The 23,075-nt window shown below is 41.4% G+C and overlaps 2 protein-coding genes across 2 annotated transcripts; one reads left to right on the plus strand and one right to left on the minus strand.

Moving 5' to 3' along the window:
* Positions 1 to 1,794: 1,794 nt before the first annotated feature.
* On the plus strand, positions 1,795 to 4,315 carry six6a (SIX homeobox 6a). Its single transcript, XM_030718523.1, has 2 exons — positions 1,795 to 2,783; positions 3,755 to 4,315. The coding sequence occupies exons 1-2, from the start codon at positions 2,212 to 2,214 to the stop codon at positions 3,918 to 3,920; spliced, it is 738 nt and encodes a 245-aa protein (XP_030574383.1). The 5' UTR covers positions 1,795 to 2,211; the 3' UTR covers positions 3,921 to 4,315.
* A 15,830-nt stretch (positions 4,316 to 20,145) lies between these two features.
* six1a (SIX homeobox 1a) lies at positions 20,146 to 22,468 on the minus strand. The gene is made up of 2 exons (XM_030718792.1): positions 21,609 to 22,468; positions 20,146 to 20,812 (listed from the first exon to the last, which is right to left on the minus strand). Exons 1-2 carry the CDS (start codon positions 22,166 to 22,168, stop codon positions 20,518 to 20,520), a joined length of 855 nt encoding a protein of 284 aa, XP_030574652.1. The 5' UTR covers positions 22,169 to 22,468; the 3' UTR covers positions 20,146 to 20,517.
* Positions 22,469 to 23,075: the final 607 nt, after the last annotated feature.

Consider the following 23,075-nt stretch of genomic DNA (forward strand, 5'->3'; position numbering starts at 1 on the left):
TTTTTATTGATGCACGCTTCCTCGAGAAAGTATTGCAGTCCGTGTAAATTTAGGTTGAGACTGGAAGCCTGCAAGAATGAAATATTTACAGGCAGTTGAATATTTCATGCCAGCACCTTGTCAGTCGCCCTCACAATTTACTGCTTCCATTGCTTCTTCTGCTTCTTATTCTTTATTTACTGCACGTCGGTGTCGTAATATGGTTGAATGAATGGAGACCCCGACAAATAGAACTTAAATAGTCCCAGTATGTGCATTGCTCCACGATTGTGCACAGTTTCTAAAGATATCTCTAACAAATTAACAGATTCTGCTCTTTATATTATTATTATTATTATTATTATTATTATTATTATTATTATTATTATTATTATTATTATTAATATTATTATGTGCAATGACGGCACAGCCCCAAATAAACCAGCCAAAGAATAAACAGCTTCCTGTACAGAAGGCATTTCATAACTCTGCATCAAGAGTCTATAATTCATGCAAAAAGATCCCGAAGGGGATTTGGATCGAGTGTGTGGTGCGTACGCGCACGTGCACGAGAGAGAGAGAGGGGGGGGGGGGTGTATCTGTGAAAATGATATCAGGCTTTTCCGTCAGAATGAACTTTACTACTGTATCCAGCCATGAAATAATCTGACCTGACACTTCAAACCATCTGCGCTATCTATCCGCCCTCTTATTTACTAAATCAGCCTGTGCACAAAACGGAGTGTGTCTGATACTAAAACCGAGTAGCCTGGCGGGGCCATGATAATCCTATATACACACAATATTTCTCCCCTGCTATGTTTTACAGCTATCGCAAGCTGGACGGACGCAACCGCCTGTGCGCTGATGCTGCTGGCGCTGATGTAGGCTACTGTAAATTAAAAAAAACAACAACAAACTGCACAGAAGTACCGAAAGGCTCACATTACACCTACAGCTGCTAAATAACAGCAATTATTTAGTCTATGTTTGCAAATAAAATAAAATAAAACAAGGAACATTTATTCGTGCGTCACATAAAACAGCGGATATAATTATGATTATTATTAATCAAGTTTTTGCAAGTATTCAAGGCTGGATCCAAATTTTAAATCCTATTGAAATGCTGGAATATAATCCGCCATTATTAATATTTTTACAGTTGCAAATTGACATATGATTTTAGATGCGTGTATTAGACATGAGAGAGAGAGAGAGAGAGAGAGAGAGAGAGAGAGAGAGAGCAAGAGAGAGAGAGAGAGAGAGAGAGAGAGAGAGATTGTAATCTATTTTAAAAAGGCAAAGCATGCATTTACATTTTTATAGTCATTCCTTATAAGATTATTATAGGCGTATCATGGGCTGGCTTATCATAACGGAGGATAAATCACAGCAAGTATGGTCGCCTAGTAGGCCATGCTAAACGCAACTATAAATATGATGTCTCAAATTTAGCTTCCACACTGTCTAATATTATCTGCTGATTTCCACCTCGGGGCAGGGCAGGACAGGGCAGTCTATAGTCAGCAGGGATGTGTCATTTTGCTGCGTAAAGCCTGTTTCATAAAGGGAGATTGAGCATGTTTGTCTGCTCTGGCACTTCACTATATAGGAGTCTTCCTTTAACACCGCCCGCCGCACAAAGGCAGAGGGAAGCACGGAGAGGCAGCTAAACGTTTGAAGACGCGAAGCAGAAAAGGTCAAAATGTTTATATTATTTTTGAAAAGGGTGGTGCTGAGAGCTCCTTTCCGCCTGATTGGCTGAACTTGACAGTGATTGACGTGCATCCATGGCAACCAGGCAGCCAATCTGCCAAGTCCAATAGGAAATCATCGGAGGGGGCTTGACTGTCTTTTTCTCCCCCTTAAAAATACATCTCAGCTCTGGCTTTAATTCTTTCGTACATTCAATCTCAGCCTACCTTGAAAAATAGGCTACATCGGCGCTGTGGCTTTAATTTTTCTTGCACCTTCAGCCCTTTGCCTGCCAAGTTTGCCAAGCCCGAGGATGCGGTAGCCGGCCCCCACGCAGCATTGTCCCTCCTCTGTGGCGTTTGGTGTTTGCGTTTTTCACGGCTGGTCAGACGATTGGTTCGATAACTTTGGGATTGCCTTGTTTTCTGGGTGTCTTGGATTGCCTTGGCGCACGGAAAGAAGAAGGACTCGGCGCGGAGGAGAGAGAGGAGAGGAGAGGAGAAAGGAGGGGGAGAGGGAAACACGGGAGAAGCCTCCATGTTTCAGTTGCCCATCTTGAATTTCAGTCCCCAGCAGGTCGCCGGGGTCTGCGAGACTCTGGAGGAGAGCGGGGATGTCGAGCGCCTGGGCCGCTTCCTCTGGTCGCTGCCCGTCGCGCCAGCGGCCTGCGAGGTCCTCAACAAGAACGAATCGGTGCTTAGGGCCCGGGCTGTCGTCGCCTTCCACACTGGCAATTTCCGTGAACTCTACCATATCCTGGAGAACCACAAGTTCACCAAAGAGTCGCACACGAAGCTACAGGCGCTGTGGCTCGAAGCGCACTACCAGGAGGCTGAGAAGCTTCGGGGACGCCCGCTAGGGCCGGTGGACAAATACAGGGTGAGGAAGAAGTTCCCCCTGCCCAGAACCATATGGGATGGAGAGCAGAAAACCCACTGCTTCAAAGAGAGAACCCGGCACTTGTTAAGAGAATGGTATTTGCAGGATCCCTATCCAAATCCTAGTAAAAAGAGGGAGCTTGCACAGGCTACTGGACTTACACCCACACAAGTAGGAAACTGGTTCAAAAATCGCAGACAAAGAGACAGAGCGGCGGCTGCAAAGAACAGGTGAGCTCCGTGCATAACGTTAGCCTCAACAGCCAAATTACATGAGCACGTTATAAATGAAATCCAGACTCCATGCATCGTGAGGTTTAGTAAATTTTCAGGTTAATATACGGGCCTGTTTGGAGACTTCTGACATCAAATCATATTAAATTCAGAATCATCCTGTAATCCTGATTTTTTTTTCTTCTTCTTCCTTTGCAATAAACGCTGCTTTCAGTGTCTATGTTGAATCGCAGAAAATGGCCAACCGGCAGAACAAAAATGGCAACGGGCTTCTATATTTTCCCCCTGCTTATATTTAATTATTTCGACTCTGAATATGCATTTTTATTTTGTAAGTGTAATATTCAGACTAAAATCAAGAATACTGGAACTACATTCACGTTAATTTATCATCAATGACCCCATGATACTGTCGCTACTATTATTATTAGTAATAATAAAAGGAACAATAACATAAATCTAATATTTTTATATGTAATTTAACTGATATCACGGTGTGCTTTCAACGAACTGTTTTCTCAAGTTGTATCTGCCTGTAATAAGGTGGGTAGACATGCATAAGGTCATGTTTCATTAAACCTTTTGTAAGCTAGATATTTAATACAGAAAATTACATTTGAAATTGTCCTGTATCCAATTATTATCCCATAATACACTTATGATCTAACTTTGGTACGTGTACAGTACTTAAAATGTATTTATTATAAATTAAATTAAAAAAATCTAATTTTACTGATTTAAGTTATTATTATTTTTTATTTTGTCAAAGAAAAAGCAGCAAGTTTTCTTCTATATGTTTGGATCCTGTTTGTTTCGGGATTTTATTTATTTTTGTATTTTTACACATGTAAAATTGCAGATTTCTTTTCTTTTTCCGATAATTTGACACAATTTGGATCATCCTGGAAGTGATATCTAGTAGACTTTTTTTTTTTTAATGCCATGTCCTCTCTCCGTCCCGTGCTCAGGCTCCAGCAGCAGGTCCTTTCGGGCGGCTCGGTTCGCTCCCTGGCGGACGAGGATGGCACCGTGGACCGCCTGGGGAACTCGTCCAGTCCAGAGGCCAGTCTGTCCAGCAAAGCAGCCGCCTCGGCCATCTCCATCACCTCCAGCGACAGTGAATGTGACATCTGACGGGCAGATCGAGGGTGTTAATGAATTAAGGGGGATACGAGTGAAAGACAATCCAATAAACAAGTCATAGTGCCTGCGTTGAGTTAAAAAAAAAAAAAAAAAAAAAAAAAAAAAGAACACACACACACGCGCGCGCATATACACACACACACTTACACACAAACTGATATTTGACGGCTGCCAAAACATGAAGGGATCTGTGATCTGCTGCGGACTGCCCGTCATTATCCTTTTAGGCCTATACTTTTGTTTGCGTTTTACCCACGTCCGGATAACTGAACTTAACACTTGGACGAGACACATTTCACGGACTAATAAGCCAACGCTTCGAGATGAAACGTAAAAAAAAAAAAAAAAAAGAAAATAAATGAAAGGAAAAAAAAAAGGAAAAGGGATGAAGACATCCACACGCGCCTAACCTGCTGTTCTCTGTGGGTATTTCATGTTGAAAAGAACTGTGATATTTTTACTTTAAAGTTTTATAAATAATGTTTATTTGCCTATTTAAAACGATCTGCTCTGTCTCTTCGAATTTCATATTCATTTGCTTGGTGTTTTTAATACTTACCTTCTACACAGGTAAACCTGTTGAGCATGCGCGCTTTAGTGAACATGTGTTTCAATAAAAGAAAAAAAAAGAAGTAAAGATAACTTAATAAAATAATTGTTGATCAAGAGAGTTTAAAGTTTAGTCTTATTTCTTGGACTGTCGTGTGGAGAGAGAGAGAGAAGACAAAGTGGTGAATAAAGCTGTAAACATATTAACACTGTTAAGCTTATATAGAATAATCTTGGATATTTTTATTAAGAGAAACATTTTAGTGATTTTAATACCTCGGTGCTCGATTCCTTGACACGTTTTAAAGCGAGGCCTAATTGGCCAACATGCTTTGCGTCTTGTAATGCAGGGTGACAGCGAGAGGTCACAGAGAGGCCGGCTCACTAACCCGGATGATCTGCGGGAGAGATCATAGAGATCAAAACACAGCAGATTGTTGGAACCTTGGGCTTTACGCTGCACAGACGATGCAGGAACAGGCTTCTTAAATCGTGCAAGTGTCCATTTTCCCAAGACATTGGTAATCAGACCGTGCATGGGGCAAATGAATCTTGTAATTAACATAAAAAAAAAGCTGCGACTCTTCTAATTATGGACTGGATGAATTTAACACGGTGATGCACACATACAGCATAATGTTGATCTGTATGTGATTGGACAATAGATATAGAGTTTGTAAATTAGATTATATATTGTGTGTGTAATTGAATGCCAATTTCATGTTTGAATATTCGGTAGCCCTTCAGCTAAAAATTCAGTTTTTCAGCAAATATGATAGCATCATTTTATTTAATTTTATTATCTGCACAGCCTTTGCTACATTTGTGTTGCGAGCAGAAATGGGATGCGTGCGCAGTGAGAAAATGCAGACTAAACCACAATTTCAGCCTTTCCAGCTGATGGGGCAACCACCTGGTTTCCCCCTATTTGTCATTAATTAGGCTACTGTAACTTATGAAGCGCACAAAAGCCTTTCAGCTTGAACAAAACAGAAGCCAAATGTGTGTGGAGCATTGGAGAGACGGACCAAGTGAAGGGTACTAAACGGGGTTCAGGGTGCTTCTTTTTTTTAGTTTGCATTTATTTTTTTACTCCTTTTACAATCTACGAGGACAAAATAGCTAAATATTTCCGTTACTATTGAGAATAAGGACGACCGGGGGGGACCACATGAAAAAAGTCTTTCTCGCAGTCAATAAGGTTGTCAAACTGGTCAGCGGTAATCAGTGCTAATGATGGGTCTGGGGTCCCAGCGCGGACAAAAGGGGTCCTGCCGCTGTTTGTGAAGGGAAGCGACCGCGGGTCGCTATCCAAAGAAAAGACTCCTGTGAGGATAGTCTGGGGCGCAGAATTAAAACTTCTCCTGTGTGTGTGTGTGTGTGTGTGTGTGTGTGTGTGTGTGTGTGTGTGTGTGTGTGTGTGTGTGTGTGTATGTGTGTGTGTGTGTGTGTGTGTGTGTATGTGTGTGTGTGTGTGTGTGGGTGGGTGGCTTGGCCTATTAATAGGATTTAATCACCATTGTAGTGATTTTGATCTAGTTATTTTTTATTTATTTATTCTTTTTTGCTTTTTTTTTTTTTTTTGCTTTGCTGTTGTTTGCTGGGTGCAATAATTATTCTTCAGTAAAGTTATAAATTAGGTTCAACGAAACATGTGTTGAGGTGCTTCAGCTATATATATATAGAGCTTAAGCACCTCAACACATGTTTTATATATATATATATATATATATATATATATATATATATATATATATATATATATATATATATATATATATATTACCAAGTCAAGTTAAGGATAAGTGCTGCAGAGGCTCTTTGAGCTGTGGTTGTGATATGTGATGAAGGGCAGGCTGCAGCCTTGGTCATATGTGTTTACTGTGATTGAATCTATCAGCGTCCTTGCGTGTGCACACTCTCTGGAGCGCAGCATTGTTTCTCTTTAAGCATGACTGCATGTAAAAGCTGTATTTGATTGAACTGGATCCGCACTATAACCTACTTATTATTATTTTTCATATTTTCTAATGCGTCCTGGACCTATCTTTTGGTTGATAAATAGCATTCTATTCGTATTTTCCTTCGGGGATAAAAAGCAAGATGCTAAACAGCCTCCTCTCTTGCTTTGACGTAGACGGTGGGAACGTTTAACCCTTGGGTAAAAGTGCCTCTTCGGTCACGTTGTAGGCGCAGAAAATGGTGTTTTCCACCTTAAATTTGTGAGAGATCTTATCCTGTGTCCTCTCACTGTGCGAAAATCCATCATCTGACGTTTTATTATTCAAAACCAGAACACTTATCCCCATTTGTTTCTACAGTATCAAATCAATACGAAATGCAAATTTTTCATTTAAGATCCCATCAGATGATAAAATAAATGTAATAGCTGCGAGGGCCCTGCATTGAAGGTCTTTCGCCTCTAACATCCTCTGAAGCTGGTACTGGTTTAAAGCCTGTTCAGCTTGGTGACAACTGAAGTCAGAGCGACAGATCTGACTGCAGAACTGATCGTACTGGTAGAGATTCGTGGGCTTAAAATAAACATGTGGATAGTTTGCTGGAATACATCTGGACTCAGTGTGGCTGCAGACACCTGCTGCATCCAAGCAATACCCGCCAAGCTGTGAGTGAATGTAGGCAGAGATGGGATCCTCGGAGTTGTGAAGATCGTTACAGTGATGCAGTAAAATGTGTATTTGTGTGTGTGTGTGTGTGTGTGTGTGTGTGTGTGTGTGTGTGTGTGTGTGTGTGTGTGTGTGTGTGTGTGTGTGTGTGGGGGGGTGGGTGGGGGTGGGGGCTCGCTATAAATTGGGGTGTGATAGTTTTTACACTCTAAGGGGCCCCGGAGTTTCCGGTGATGAAAATAAAAGTAGGCCACTCAAACGTTTTTTATTCCGCTACTTTTAGTATATTCGTTGGTTCAGATTATTAAGACATGAGAGCACTCGACTAATAGATACACCTGCACAGTCTGATGCAATACAGTTTGCATAATGCGAAATGACTGTTCAGTTCTTTTTGTTTCATTTGCACTGCAGGCTTTGCCATAAAAGTATTAATTAGTGTATAGTGGTGTGAGAAGTATAGAGATCATTTACTTAAGTAAAAGTACCTATGCCAAATACTCCATTGCTTAAGTAAAAGCTGCCCTATATGAGTATTACCAGCAAAATACCGGCTACTTGAAGTATGCAGTATGCATGAATATTTGCGCTTTATGAATGTGTGTGTTGCGTTTTACCGCTTTGGGTGTTTAAGATGCTTTACTTTTACTGCGGTGCACCATGTTATCATGTTTGCAGGGTCTAGAAAAAAAGTCAGTGAGCTCAGAAATCCATCTCTGTTTTCTGCTTTATGATCATCTATTTTCCACTTGTTCCAAAAGGGTTAGAATACTGCATCCTTCCGTTTATCACATTTTTATTTTTGTAAATCAACAAACTTGGTGATACACGGTTGGCACAAGACAGGAGGCAAAAACTGTAATCTGAAAAGTAACTGAACCTGTTAGACAAACATATGTAACGAGGTAAAAAGCACAATATTTTTCAATTGGTAGACCAGTATTCACACAAAAATGCACCAGAAGCCTAATTATAATAATTATAATCCAATAATATTATATATCAGTCTGAAAGGGGCCATTAGAGTACTGACTACTGCGCTGCAGATGCTAATTAAGTATTTCTACACTGCGACATTACTGTTTTTATTCAAGTGCGATATCTCAGTATTTCTCCTAACAACAAAACTAATAATAATAGTAATAATAGTTTTTCGGATTCATCGTTATTGGACAAAGTAGATATTTTCCTTCTCAACACGCCTCCTGAATTGGCTGAGGACACTCAGCAGGGGAAATGTGCCCTTTTCAGCAGGGCTTTTGTCCTCCGCCTTCCTCGTTTATCTACCAAAAACCGCACCACAGCAACTTTCTTCTCTGCTCTCTCTCTCCCTTTCAAAAAAAAATAAAAAAAATTAAAAAAAAGAAGAAGAAAAAACCCTCTCCTTGTTTGTTGTTTACAAGGTTTCACTGCAGGATCATTAAAAAAAATCGCCATTAAAAAGAGTTTATTTGGTTGAGGCAAGCAAGCGATTTCTTTTCCCCTGTCAGCTCATTGTGCAAAGGCCATGAATTGATATCAAAATAATCCATTTAAAGTCGCTCCTGGCCCCAAGTTCTTTCCAACCTTGGAACTATAACAGCTTCCAGTTATTTGTGTTTGCTTGTTAAGGTGTTTTTCTTCCCATCTGAGAGGTTTTTATTTTCAAACAATGACAAACAATGTGTTGCGCAGATGCTTCACTCTGTGGAGGCTTCACGGCACAACCGTCATCAAAATGAACCGGAAAAAAGTGCGTGCCAGTGACGCCCCCTGGCGACGGAGTTTTGTTATAGAGATAGAAAAAGGGTCCAGCTGGCGAGGCTGAAAATACTGAATCCAGTTAGTATTTCTTTCAAACAGGTGGTTACATTTACAAGCCCCCCCCCCCCCCCCCCCCCCCCCCGAAAAGAAAGAAAAATCACAAAATATCAAATAGAATGCAGATTCACTGCTTTAAAGTATATTCTCATTGCCTCAAGTAGTCCCGAATTAAAAAAAAAGGCAAAGAAAAAAAAAACGGACTGAAAACTACAAACTGAGATGCAAATTTTTCCTGCTGGCTACATTTTTTCTAAATCATGTCTCCTTACAGGTATTAATCTGTTCTTCACACAGTCTAAATGTACGAAATACCAGGTCTTTTCATTCAGTTTTGTTTTCTTAATTTTACATTGTTCAAATTGATCACATTTACATATAATAGACAAATAATACCGAACTCGTTCTTCAGGAGCATCGCTTTTGTTATTGGAGATGTCATGTCATCCCCCAGTAACACTGAGGGGTCTTCAGTAGTAGCTGTTCTGAGTAGATTTAAAGCCGGGTGTTGACCTAATGCAAGTTTATCACAAAAAAAAAAAAATTCAAATTTAAAGTCGGACGCGGTCAGTCAGTTTTAAACGCACTGTTAGCAAGTGCTGATTTCCTGTGAATGGATGTGCTCAGCCTCCGGATCAACAGGGAAATTCTGGAGACTTTCAGCACCACGGACAGAGACGCGGCCCTCTCACCTGCAGCATGCTCCCCAACCAACCCATCCATCATTTGGTCTGTAATTAATCAGCTCTGCCATACAGCTGATGTTTGGAGGTGGCATACATTCAAAAAAGCTTTAGACTTTACGCAGTCTTGAAAAAGCAAACTTTGCCCTCTTGAGCGCTCTAGCTGCTGCAATGACAGGTTTATAATTCACACGTTTGAAACAAAGGTCTTATTTGGCCTAATTGCCAGTGATTCTCGACAAATTAGTTCTTCGGATAGCACCTAACGCAGGGTGTGTATAATAGCCTCGCAATTCAAAGTCTCCATGCCCACTACACAGTAGAATCACAACTGCACCAATTTTAAGAACCTACTATATAGGTCGACCGCTCATTGATCAGCCGTGTTTTTCATATTCTCGGCCTTTGCAGGTTTCGGCTTGGGGGAGAGCGCTGTAAGTTTACCACACATTGATTGGCCACGTTCGTTTCTTCTAATCATCTGTTCAGACTCTGAAGTGCGCTCGGATCAATCAGCCAATCTCAAACGTCACCGCTCACTCAGAGAGACGTAATTTCGGCTGTTATAACTGGATTTTATGTTTTAACAGAAGCTGGAAACAAAACTAGGACGACGGGATGACCAGGAAACGTGCCCAGTCACTGCGCCTGCTAACCTGGAACAGAGATGGAGCTGCTGTTTGCGGTCAGACGATCTGCAGCTCGTGGTTCTCACAGAGGCTGGGAGTCTTTATGGAGCCAAGAAGAGGCTATCGCCCTGGTGACACTATAGAGCAGGGATGGGCAATTAATTTTCCCAAGGGCCCACAGGAGAAACTGGGACTGTTGTGGAGGGCCGCACCAAAAAACCTGTACAGAGATAAAATTAATATTAAGCAGAACTGAGTTCGGTTTCTCCCATGGGCCCTTGGGAAAATTAACTGCACATCCTTGTTGTAGAGCTTGAAATACTACTACTACTTCTTTTTTTCTTTATTGTCTGTGAAGCCGACCTTTAGAAATGTCAATAAAATGCCTGTAATTATCCTCATTAACAAATGGTTCGTTTCAGATTATTAAAAGTAGGGCCTGATTGCCACAGTAATTAGCCCCAGGGCAAAAAAAAAAAAGAAGAAGAAAAATTAATTCATCTATATAACGCCAAATCGCAAGGTCAAGACCCTACAATAATGAAAATAAAAAAGTGAACACAATAAAATTACTGGCTCATATCACACTGTCATGGTTTGGTGGAACATGAGTAGGAAGCATTACATTTTATTATTATTATCACAAGTTAACAAGGGTCCAGCTCACTTTACAGTGTCAGTGGTCTGTGTATTAAAAACCACAGTAAATAGCTTATGCCAGTCACTGTATATATAGCATTGACAAAAGTCTGGGGATCCAACTTGGAAATTCATTCTTGTTCACATGCAGCCAAAACGTTACAGTAATAGGATTAAGCTATAATGACGCATTAGCCTATGTTTGGTCTCCTGCTCTTATACAGTGGCGTAATAAAGAGAAGAATATCTACAATAAACCAAGTAAATAATCAACAGAGTGAAACATTAAATCACTCTGCACATAATATACTATAGCGTTTAAACTGCGTGCTAAATCCCAGGTACATGCCTGTTCTTAACCAACTTCACTTCAACTTTCAAGAAAAGATGGATTTCAAAATACGACAGTCAGCGAAGTTCAGTCTTTGGCCACCAGATGGAGACAGCGACCAGAGAACGAAATCTGTATTTTTAACATCTTTATTCCGCGGATGGTGCTTCAGAATTCAAACATGAGTTCATGTCGGACTCTTAAGGAGATGCAGCAAAAATGATCTGTCAAATTGAATCAGATCATTACTGTAAAGCCTGTTGAAAACTAATTTCGCCCACATTTTTAGGTGTGGCTATAATGACAAATTGTTCATTTTATTTTCTAAGAAAGCAATAAATAAATAAATAATGTTTTTTACTCTGGCTTCTTCATGCAGTTAGTGGGGTTAGGTTAACTGGTGATTCTAAACTGGCCGTAGGTGTGAATGTGAGTGTGAATGGTTGTCTGACAGACAACCATTCACACTCACATTCACAGTGTCGCAGGGCTAACACAGATCTGTGTTAGCCCTGCGACAGACTGGTGACCTGTCCATGGTGTATCCTGCCTCTACCCCTATGACAGCTGGGATAGGCTCCAGACACACAATAGTCTATTCAAAAGAACAAAACTAAACAAACCAAACAATGAAACAATAAGTCACTGTTAGTGGGTGTGTGAAATATGCAGGCTAGTTGTAGCATTGCTTTTTGGCCACAAGATGGTGCATAAGAACCATTATTGAGAAGAATGACGCATGCGCAGCAAAGCGGCATGAGTTGCAGACATCTGTCCTGTTTAACTGCGTAAGTACACGTTAAAGCATGTGCAATAAAAGGCCTCAAAGAGAGAGCGAAAGAGAGAGAAAAAGCTTTGACGAGTGCTTTTATTTCAAAGAAGAGAAAGTAAACAGTTCCCCTCATCAGCCTGTAATAACACAGAGTATACAGTATGTTTACAGGGTAAGTGTTACGGTGTTTTTACTTTAAATATTGTCTTGTTCTGAGCCTGCTCTCATGCTCCATTTCTCCATTTCTGAAAAACCGTATCAAGAATAATAAATATCTTTTTAACCCACTACTGTGTGCAAACAAACAAGCAAACAAAGTCCAGCTTCGGGTTTGGGTCCGAAGTGTAAATGAGAGTACAGCATTGCTGAGTGGAGGGTGTGAATGTACATGTGTAAGAAAGTGTTGAGGCAGAGTAAGGGCACCAGTTGGGATTTTAAAGGTCTATATTTAAACTATCTGGTCTCCAGTTTCTGCAGCTGTCGCCAAGTTTAAGTTCAGCACCTTGGGCCTTTCTCAGCCATGCTCCCGGGTCACAGTTATAAACCTGCCAAACTCTGAGAGGCAGACAGCGAAGCAGGGACTGCCCTCAGCTTCATATCCCCTCAAAGCTCAAGAAAGTGAAAGGTTGTCCCCTTTATGGAGCTAATTTTAGTCTGGTGAAGTGCAGTGAAAAGTTTTTCTACAGCCAAAGCACATCGACTACACTTCCTCATTTACTGTGTTACTGTGAATTTGTCCATTCTCCACCTCTGACTGACACCCCACTAAAATATCTGCCTAATTACTAGCTCATCTTTAAGTTTAACTTTCAACTCTACATAACACAGTTAGTGCTTCTTTAAAATCCCTTCATGCTTCAAAATCCTCTGTTTTTTTTTGTTAAAAACTGTTATAAATCTTGCCCATTTAATAATAGAATTAAATTATAATTTATAAAATAATAATGAAATATGGTCCTCAGGTTACTCACAGCGGGTCATTTTTGAGGGTGTTGGTGGTGCGTTTTGTGGAGAACAACTTGGCTTTAACAGCACCAGCAGCAATAAGAGGAAATTTTACGCATTTTTTTCACGAGAGGCTTCTCAGAGGTGATCACACAAAATGTGTTATAATCATTAAAAAATATCATCAGCTGTAGTCCTGAATGCAGCTCTTGGAGCTTTGGGAGAGGTTTGGTTATTTTACTAAATGAAGTGTAACTTCTGTTTCTACAGCAGGCATCAGTGGGATGATGAGAGGGATTTCTGATGGGTAAGTAGCGGTGAAATGTTTTAAAAAACGTAGCCTTAAATTAGACATTTCACTGATTCTGTTGAAGTGTGATGACAACTCTAATGTGCGTAATTTAGCTGCCACTTAAGACAAACATGTTTCCCACATATGACAAAGATCCTACTAATTTAGCACTCCAGCCTGTACTTTGGAGGTAGTAAAACAATCTCTCATTATGCAGGCAGAAGAGATAGATAGACTGACTGTGTGTCTGCTGAAGTAGTGCCTACTGTCCAGTGGCAGCTATGAGCCTAATAACAGAGCTTAGCTGGCATACCAGAGCCGGTGGCACACTGGCGTAGCGGTAACTCAGAGAGAGCCTGGTAATTACCACCGGCCGCTGACACCATGCTGCAAATGCACCGGTCAGCAGTGAGAAGACCAGTGGGGCATTTCTCCTCCCCCTGCTGCCAGGGTGCCATGGTGATCAGCCCTGGCACACCAATGGTGAGCTAGAAGAAAGTGGTTTCTCCAAACAGCAGAATGACAAAGCCTGTTTTCCACCTCAGACTGCATGAATATCCGAATTTATTTTTCCCTACTTTGTTGCTGAACATCAAATGTCTTTAGTTTTCTCTCTGCTCTCATATAGTCTCGCTCTTTTGGACTATAAGCACCAAAATGGGAGTCATAAAGACTTTCTCTCAGGAGAGGCCCTCTAGAAAACATACTGCAGGGCCGGAATGGGAAGTTTATTTTGCTTGGTGCTTGCATATCTGTGGGATGTGGGGCTCTGCGCACAGTGGGCTGCAGGAGCACACTACTTTCTGCATGGAGGAGTTCATCACAGCAGCTCCCTCAAATCCTGTTCTTCTTCTTGTAATAATTTGAATGAATTCCCACCATATCCCCCTGATTTTTGATTCCTCGCTAATCTTAATCTTATGTTGTCTATTTTTCTTTCTTTATCCATCCGTGTTTTCCCAGCGCCACCCTCCCTCTTCTTCTGTCATCTTACAGGCTAAAATGGTCCCAGCAGCTTTTCTCTGGGCCTTTTGTCCCTGTTCAGGGAGACGTTTGGCACACAGAGGATCGTGTTACAACTTTCATTTCCTGAATGTTTTTCTTTTCTTCCCCCCCCCCCCCCCCCCCCCCCCCCCCCGTGTGGAACGAAGAAGGTCATTTTATCCCACTCTGCAGCATGAAGATGAAGAGCAAGGGGAGCAAGATGGCACCTCAGATTCAGGCTGCTGTCACTCCAGCTTCGGCAAACAAATAAAGTACAAACTGCCTAGAGCTGCAGGGTCCTGGTGGAGAGTAGTTGCAGTGTGGTTTGGGCACAGTGGGGGTGTGGATCATGTGTGTGAAGTTGCGGAGACTGGTTACTTGAGCTATTTGCGAGCCCCAGGATAGGTGAGGAGATGCCTCTCGGGAGCATGAGGTAGATTTCATTATCCCATATCCCATACCACTTCCTCTTGTTGTGTCTGCCACCCCTGCCCCTCCCTAAAAACCTCTTGAGCCTGGAGCAGAGATGTGTCTTTTAAACCCGTGGACCATTCTTGGCTTGGCATTAAAGCAGAGGAACACACGGCAGAGTGATAACAGTCTGCGGGATTATTATTGGGAAATAAATCCTGTGAAATAACAGTGAATCCAGTCATTATGCCTCTAGTTATGTCTGGCACCTTCAGAGATGCCATGAAGGCTGATTTATGTTTAGAACCTCTCTACACAGTGACAATAAGGCAGGTTAGTCTTTCTTGATGCCTGAGGGTGAAACAGTACCTGAGCTGGTTTTAGGTATATTGGCAGCGTGGAGTTGTTTGAGTCAGTAAATGTAATGTTTGGTTTGGTTAAGAAATCATTGAAAAAGACAAAAACAGCAAAGCGTTACTCTGTCTAATACAGTTTTTCAACTTTTCTACTAATACTCGCCAACTGTTGGTAGCTTTTAATGGCTCAGAGAAACAGTTGCCAGGTGATCTTCACCATATTATCTGCCTGTCATCTTCCAGACTTTGATTTTAAAGTTTTAGGTCAGTTTGGGGAAGTTGTGGATTCATATAACCATTTGTAGAAACAATGTTTCAGCCTAGTATATGTTATATTGCATTCCAGATTCCCCGTCAATTCCCTAACATTTGACCATTTTTCATTGCTTTTATCTTTACATGTACATTACATTTATCTTTACTTTTATCTTTCACTCATCCAGTATGCATCCATTTATGCATCCCTTTCTTACCTTTGGCTCAGCAAATGGTGGTCAAACTTCTCAGCAGATGATAAACTCACAGATGTTTTCCTTTAAAATCAAGTTATAATCTCTGGTTTTTTATTTGTTAATTTTTCCATGCACCCCTTGCATATGCTTCAGATGGCAATCGCTCAAAAAGACGAATAAGCTGCTGACTTTCGGACCCACAGACTAAACTTGATAATGTAACAAATGTTGTATTCTGTGTTTTATCACAGGATTTGTCTACAAACTTAGGCATGCGGATAAGAAATGTCAGTTAAGTCAGTTTTACTGATATACTGGAGTTATGCCAGCCTCCTTTAGTAGTGAAGACTCAGGCATCCAAGAAAGTGTTTTCTAATTTTAAAATATATCCTGCTTGAATGAAGCATTTATTATACAGACTTCTGCTGCTACTTCTATAGAAATACAGCCTATAAAAAACATCTGCTCTAAAGATAAGGAGATGTGGAAATCAACATTTTCATCTTTGTCTCTGAATAAAAAGAGCGTGAAAAGACTGGAAGCATCAATGAACTGATGTTACTAACGAGTCTCATCTGCAGCTTATGCCTGATGTTCATGAATCCTTAAAACATGTCAGTGAGCCTGACTGTGGTTTGCATGTTCCTTTATTATGATGAATGGTGTGTATTGTAGTTTATTTTGACTCATCCCCCCACATGCAAACAGCTGACTACCGTATTAATCAGTGACTGTTTGTGCCTGTTTGAATAGTGTTGGCTAATAATTACAGCATGTAACTCTTTAGGAAAATGACAGAGCCTTTTTAGACATTTACCCTTAGGTTTAAAACAGTATGAAATTAATCACATGTTTCTTAAGAAGGATATTTGTTCCCCTACTAAATCATGCAACTCCCTTAGTTTTTTCTTTCTCTTGACTTTACAAAACATCCATACCATCCATCAGGCATTTATAAAGTCTGAAAATTACATTAACAAAACCAGTAAGTGCTCACAGGAGTGGAGCAAAAACACTCCAGACTGAAGTCACTTTTCTGATCAAACGTACGAGGCTAATGCGACTATCACCTTTCTCCCCAAGCTCCAGAAATATAGATATCTGATTCTGAGCAACCAGAGCTGGGTTTTGTCTCAGGAAGGGGAAGTTATATGAGCCTGTGCCTTCTGGTCACTTTTTTTTAAAAATAGAAATCCTTTTTTCATAGACGCACATCTTCTCTTCTCTTTTTTTTTTTTTTTCCCTTCTTGTAACACATTAGAACCCCCCCACCCCCAATTCATCAGGTAATGTATATGATGCTGTCCTTCATTTGACACACAACATGCTATTTAACACCCTAACAGTACGGGATCGTCTGCAGATTCTCCTCCTCCTCCTCATCTATGAGCCCGGGGTCATGCATCACTCACACGACTGGAAGAAAGAGATAAATATTTCTTTCAGCTCTGTCACATAGAAGCTTCCTGAACGGCTTCCTACTCTTGTGAGTGGAAGCTGTCTTTGGCTCGCAGCCCCTGCATCAAGATAATTAACATTTTTTTCTGGCAGAGTAGTGTTCTAGAAATACAGCAGACCCCGTACTGTCTACATACAGTGTGAGTTTTACTTTAGTCAGTTTTATTTTCTCAACAACACACACACACACACACACACACACACACACACACACACACACACACACACACACACACACATACACACACACACACACACACACAGAGCCTGTATCTGCCTCTGGCTTTGGCTGGGCAGGAACATTGTCAGATCCATGCATCATTGGTAAGAAAATCTCTCTACCTCCCCCCACCTTCCACACCACCACCTCCACCCCTCTCAGGCAGACCTGAAAAGATCCTTTTGTCCCTCATCACCCGCCTAACCCCCACCACCCCTCTCTCCCCCACCTCTCCGTCCTCTGACACACACCCCTCTCACAGTCTATGTGGTTATAGATACCTGGGACGATCTCACACCCGGCTCTCGTGTGCAGCTGAGCTACCTGCAGGCACCAGACCATGCAGAGGCAGCTCAACTAAAAGTTTCCCAGCTTTGGATTTTCTCCTTATACAAGAAGCTTGCTGACTCTGATGCCAGAGAAAACATTAACCCAGCTGAGGCGGGCTCATGTGGGCCACTCTCCGTGTTTATTTGCACACGTCAGGGCCCTTCCTGCTGTTGATTTAGAGCCACTGCCACTTATGCCTATGACAAATGAAATACCCTTTTGATGACTCGAACTCTGTTTGCCATCAGCATCTGTTGTTACTGGCACGGGGGTGCTTGAGGCTGACGTTACCTCCAGCTTTTGTCATCCAGTCTATAGGCTGGCGCACGCCTTCCACTTGCACACACGGCCGATGAGAGGAAACACTGGCTGATACAGCACATAGATTTATGATTGCAGACTTTGTCCATCCTGATTCGGAAGAGAGGGATTCAAGCGTGATTAAAAGCGCTGTCAGAGTTTCCGTGCCGCATCGATTTTAGTCTCTTGCACATCCTGAAGGTGACTCTGATAGCCTCTCCCTGTCATGTGGCACTGGGGCTGTTTAATCCTCGCTGTGTCTGTACTCTGCCGGACATGTTGTCATTAGATTAACAGGTATGAGGAGTCTCTTTGCTGGCTTTGTGATCACCTGTTTGTTAATTTGTGAATATTTAGCCACACTATGTGCCAAGAGTGAAAGTCACATGGCTGTCGGTGGAAATGTACATGATCTGGAGGACCTCTGCTCTCTGCTGACCTCTGTTGAATGGTACACATGGGCAGTCCAGTGAGAAGCTTTTGGTTCTAATAACAGAAGCATATTATAAATTATTACTATTCAACTGAAATTACTGCTGTAACTAATTTTCAATCACTCTAATTGTCCTGTGCTGCAATGGGCTGCAGTGCAAAAATAAAAAACATTTCTTGACGCTTGTAGTCAGAGATTCCAAATTCAAACTCTACATTGTAGCCACTTCTTATGCATTTATGTCAGGAATCATTTTTTGCAGTACCACTGTTGTTGTAAGTGATATTTAACTTCTTTTAACACAAAACTGCTTTGTGTCATGTCCCTTACTGTTACTTTAATATTTGCCTGCTCAGTCATAAATGTTTAATGTTACAAAGAAATGCTTTAAGGCCTGCTTTAAGTTTCTATTACTCTACATTTCATTTACCTAACAGCTCTGTATTTTTTTTTTTTAATTACTCAGACATAGTGTCACAGTACACAACCAAGCAGTGTACGCATTAATTAATATTACCTAAATTTCAGGCAGCTACAACATTGAAATACAGCTCACACGTTTATGCATTAGTGGTTAAACTTTTGTAAGTACACTTACATTTTGTACTGCTTCTTACAGACTACTTCTTTCACCACTTACTCACACATTCTACATTAAAACTGCAAAAAGTATTGTGGCAAAAAAAAAAAAAAAAACTTGTTATGGGTCTGTTAAGACCAGTGGGACAAATCACTCAGGCACAGCCGCGCAGAGCTGTGATGTTTTAGCAGGAATGAAACGCTGAGAGAGTCACACTAAGAGTGAGGCCTCTGGGATGGAGAATACCTTAAGGTCCCTCCACTGAAAGTGGGAGCTGCAGCCCTGCAGCTCTGCAATCTTCGCAATCAGGCAGTAATGCAAGCGGCGACTGTTTCAGATTATGCTCAGGAAATCCTCGGTGCTCTCTGCTCAAAACAATTTACCCTGACATGAGCCCAGAGAGAGCATGGGGGTGGGGGACAAGAGAGCTGTCCTCACCAAATTCCTGCTCACAGGCCACCATATTATTATTATTATTATTATTATTATTATTATTATTATTATTATTATTATTATTATTATTATTATTATTATTATTATTATTATTATTATTATATTGATTTCTAGGTGTGTGTATTAATGCTGTGGTTGTTTTGAGTAGTTACAGTTGTTTACCAAATGTCAAAGCCCATGTAGTTGGTTTTGTTTGTTTTAGAGTCCATATAAATACCATAAGTCAGTAAACTTATAGCTATTTTTTCCATATGGGATGCTTGCCCATATTTTTTTTGTCAAAAAAAAAAAAAGACTGGTAAAGGTTGAATGGTGGCGCTTTCCCATGGCCCGGAACCGACAGAGCAAACTCTCGGAGAGAGCAAAGAAAACACGGCAACAAAAAGCCAATGATCCGCAGCACCCGGGCTAAAAAAAAAAAATAATAATTTTTTTTTTAAATAACCAAAAATAAATAAAGAAAAAATTTCCCTCCTGCAGCCAAACATGTATGATGGAGCACAAGCAATTTTCAAAGGAGCCAAAGCTGGTTCGTGTGTACACAACAGCCTCCTGACAGACAGCTGCTGATGTTGACTCACATTAGTGTTGAATTAAATTTCCCTTCATGACTCTTGGTTTATTGTTGAAAACCCGGGAACCCGTAGAACAGGATTTCATCTGGCCTAAAAAGCGACTTATCATAATTTCTGATTCATCTCCCGGCAGTGCAGATTTGTTTATTTGTTGTGCAGTTGTTAAAGGGCGTGCTCTTTCAGGTCCAACTGATGACAAAATAATTGTAATAATTATAAAAATAAAACGAGGATAAATAATGTAAGTCTTATTAAGGACTTATTAATGGCGTGATTCCTTTGGTTTGCTTGGATTTATAGACGCCATCACCAGCTATTTTGTTCCCGCTAAATACACAAATAACACAGAGACAAATGAATTAGTTTTGTTTTATTGGAAACTAATTACCATGACTCTAATGAAAACGTTACCTCTTAGTTTCCATAGCAGGAGGTCGCTATAATTTTTTTTTGTTTGTTATCTTAACAAAATATCATAAATTAAGCAAATGGGCAGTCCAGGTAAGTGTTTCGTTAAGAGTTTCAGAAAGGTCCTGTTTGTGTGTGTTTCCATGTGCAGGAGATCAGAAATCCTCCTGTCGGTGGGGTATGTAGGTTAAGCGCCTTAAGGAATTTAGTTCTAACCAAATTTAACGACAGACAAGTCAGTCTATATTATAAGGTAGGCTACTATAGTATTATTTCATACATGTATTTAATCTGATACACTTATCAGTCTTCTTCCTTTTGCTGCTTTTTTGTTGTAAAACCTGATCATCTGGCAGCCTCTTTAAGAGCCCAAATCCACAAGACTGGAGGTTAGAGGTCCCAACAAGGAGTCCTGCAGTTGGTGTGGGTGTCCGTGCATGCCGTGCACCGGCTGTGGGGCCCCCAGTCCGGACATGGGGTAAGCGGAGGCCCCGGGGTGGCTCATGTTGCCCTGAAGCAAAAGCGCTGAGTTCTGGTCGGGGCTCTGAGGTGGAGAAAACTCGTCCTCCGAGCTGGACATGAGAGACTTTCCTCCGTCTAGAGGGGACAGCTGGTTCTGTTTGTTGCCGCCTGCGTTGTTGTTTTCGCTGTTCTCTCTGGAAATGACAAGAACGGGGAAATTTAGAGAAAATACTCCCAGTCTAGAGGATGACATTAGGCCAGTGAGGCGGGCCTTAAGGAAAGCTCTTTATTAGATTAAAAATGTGGATGAATATTGTGCACAAACTGCGGTGTTGTGCCAACAACGAAAACTAGCCTTGGCGAGAAACAGATTCTAAAAATTACTCCCCTGTTTCTTCTTTCCCGTATCTTGAATTTTGCTTTATATTATCTGCATTTACTGATGTGTTTGGTAAAAGTAGAGTGTCATATGCGTTTACATTCCCTTGTATAACGTAATTTAACCCTCAGCCTAACATATTTCAAATTTACCAAGCTCTCCAAAAATTTGCCCATATTGTTTAATTTTGACATTTTTACAACAACAACAAAAAAATGTTTTTGAAGTCACATCCACGGATTTTATGTGATTTTTGGACTACAGTTCAAGTCGAGACAAGTCGGGTTTTTGAAGTGAGTTCATCATTTACAACTCGCTGCTGTTTAACACCTTCACTGTTATCACGACATTATCTGATTTGGAAACGTGAACATGTCCTAAATTACTCAGTATATGAACTATTTGAATTTGATGTTTCGCATAAGAAATATATATTTACTTCTGTGTGCAGGGGAATACTGTCAAAGCGCTGTCATTGATTCACTCATACTCTCACTGCTTGTAGCTACTTACAAAATACTTTGTCAAACAAGAATTTGCTCTTGAAAAAAAAAAATCTAAATATATTCTGTCGTAGATGTCAGCAGCGAGGCTGTGACAGTTTAACCTACCTCTCCTTCGCCTCTGCGGCTCTGTCTCTCTGCCGTCTGTTTTTGAACCAGTTGCTGACCTGCGTAGTGGTCAGTCCTGTGGCCTCGGCCAGCTCCCTCTTTTCCCGCGGGGACGGATATGGGTTATGCGTGTACCACTCTCTCAGCACCCCCCTGGACTTCTCCTTAAAGCAGTAACTGGTTTCCTCGCCGTCCCATATCGTGCGGGGTAGCGGGAATTTCCTCCGCACCCGGTACTTCCCTACAGCTCCGAGCGGCCGGCCGCGCAGCTTCTCCGCCTCCACGTAGTGCGCCTTCAGCCAGAGCTGCTGCAGCTTCGGGTGGTTGTGCGGGGAAAACTGGTGGCTCTCCAGGATCTTATAAAGCTCTCTGAAGTTACCCCGATGGAAGGCCACCACCGCCTTGGCTTTGAGGACGCTTTCGTTCTTGTGGAGGTGATCACAAGCGGGTAGCGACCACAGGAAGCGACCGAGCCTCTCTAGGTTTCCTCCCTGCTGCAGCACCTCGCAAACGCACGCCACTTGCTCCTGTGTAAACCCGAAGGACGGTAATATAGACATGATTTCCGAGCGCAGTCCTCTGCGTTGTTATCCAAAGTGGTAGCAGTTGTTTGCTTTGTTTATATTTGTTTAATAGTGTCTTGTCGCAGTGCAATCCAGCGCAATCCAACAGCGCAGCACGGGCCTATAAGCTATCCACTCCACTCCAGCCCCTGATGCGCGCAGCAGATTGGGATGTTGATTGTTGGGACAATTTGTTCCTGTTGGAGATATGTCAGGCTTAAAGGGAGCCTCTGCGTTTCGGTGATTGGCTCTCCTTCTGCCCTGCACCCTGTACAGCAGAGCAGGACTGAGTTTGCAGCTCCGTTTCCTCCCCAGAGGCAGTGCGTCAGGGGCTGAAATAGGAGCGCTCCCACCTCCCGCCCCCACAGTCCCTCTCCCGCTTCATCTGAGGGAGCAGAGCAGCACCTAAACACTAATCAATTATTACAGACCTCTTAAAAGTCGCATTAACATGTTCTGAATAGAGGCTACATCTTCTTTAAACGGTGTCTATGGGCAGTAGACCTTCCCATGTGGGACAAAACCACACAATGCTTCCCCAAGCGTTATCAGTAATCATAGTCAGTGGAGGGTAAACCCACAAAAACACAAAACTTTTGATTTTTGAAGAAACGTTTATACTCGATTTAAACAGAGATTATAGTCAGCATTAACAAACAAATAGTTTTTAAATAGAAAAAAAAATCTTTTTGTCTAGTTTTTATGTCGTTTCAACCAATCCCAAGTCTTCGTTTACTTCTCTTTAAATTTACCATCACTGTATGTTGTGGGCGACCACTACCATAATTACATGCAGGCTGGGCTTTGGTTTATCCTGATCTTTGATAGCCTATTAATTAACAAAGGCCGTTTATTTTATGAGGTGATATAATTTAATAAGTTCCTATGATAGCTGGGTCCATTA

The sequence above is a fragment of the Archocentrus centrarchus genome, chromosome 22, assembly GCF_007364275.1.
Source record: "Archocentrus centrarchus isolate MPI-CPG fArcCen1 chromosome 22, fArcCen1, whole genome shotgun sequence".
NCBI lineage: Eukaryota > Metazoa > Chordata > Actinopteri > Cichliformes > Cichlidae > Archocentrus > Archocentrus centrarchus.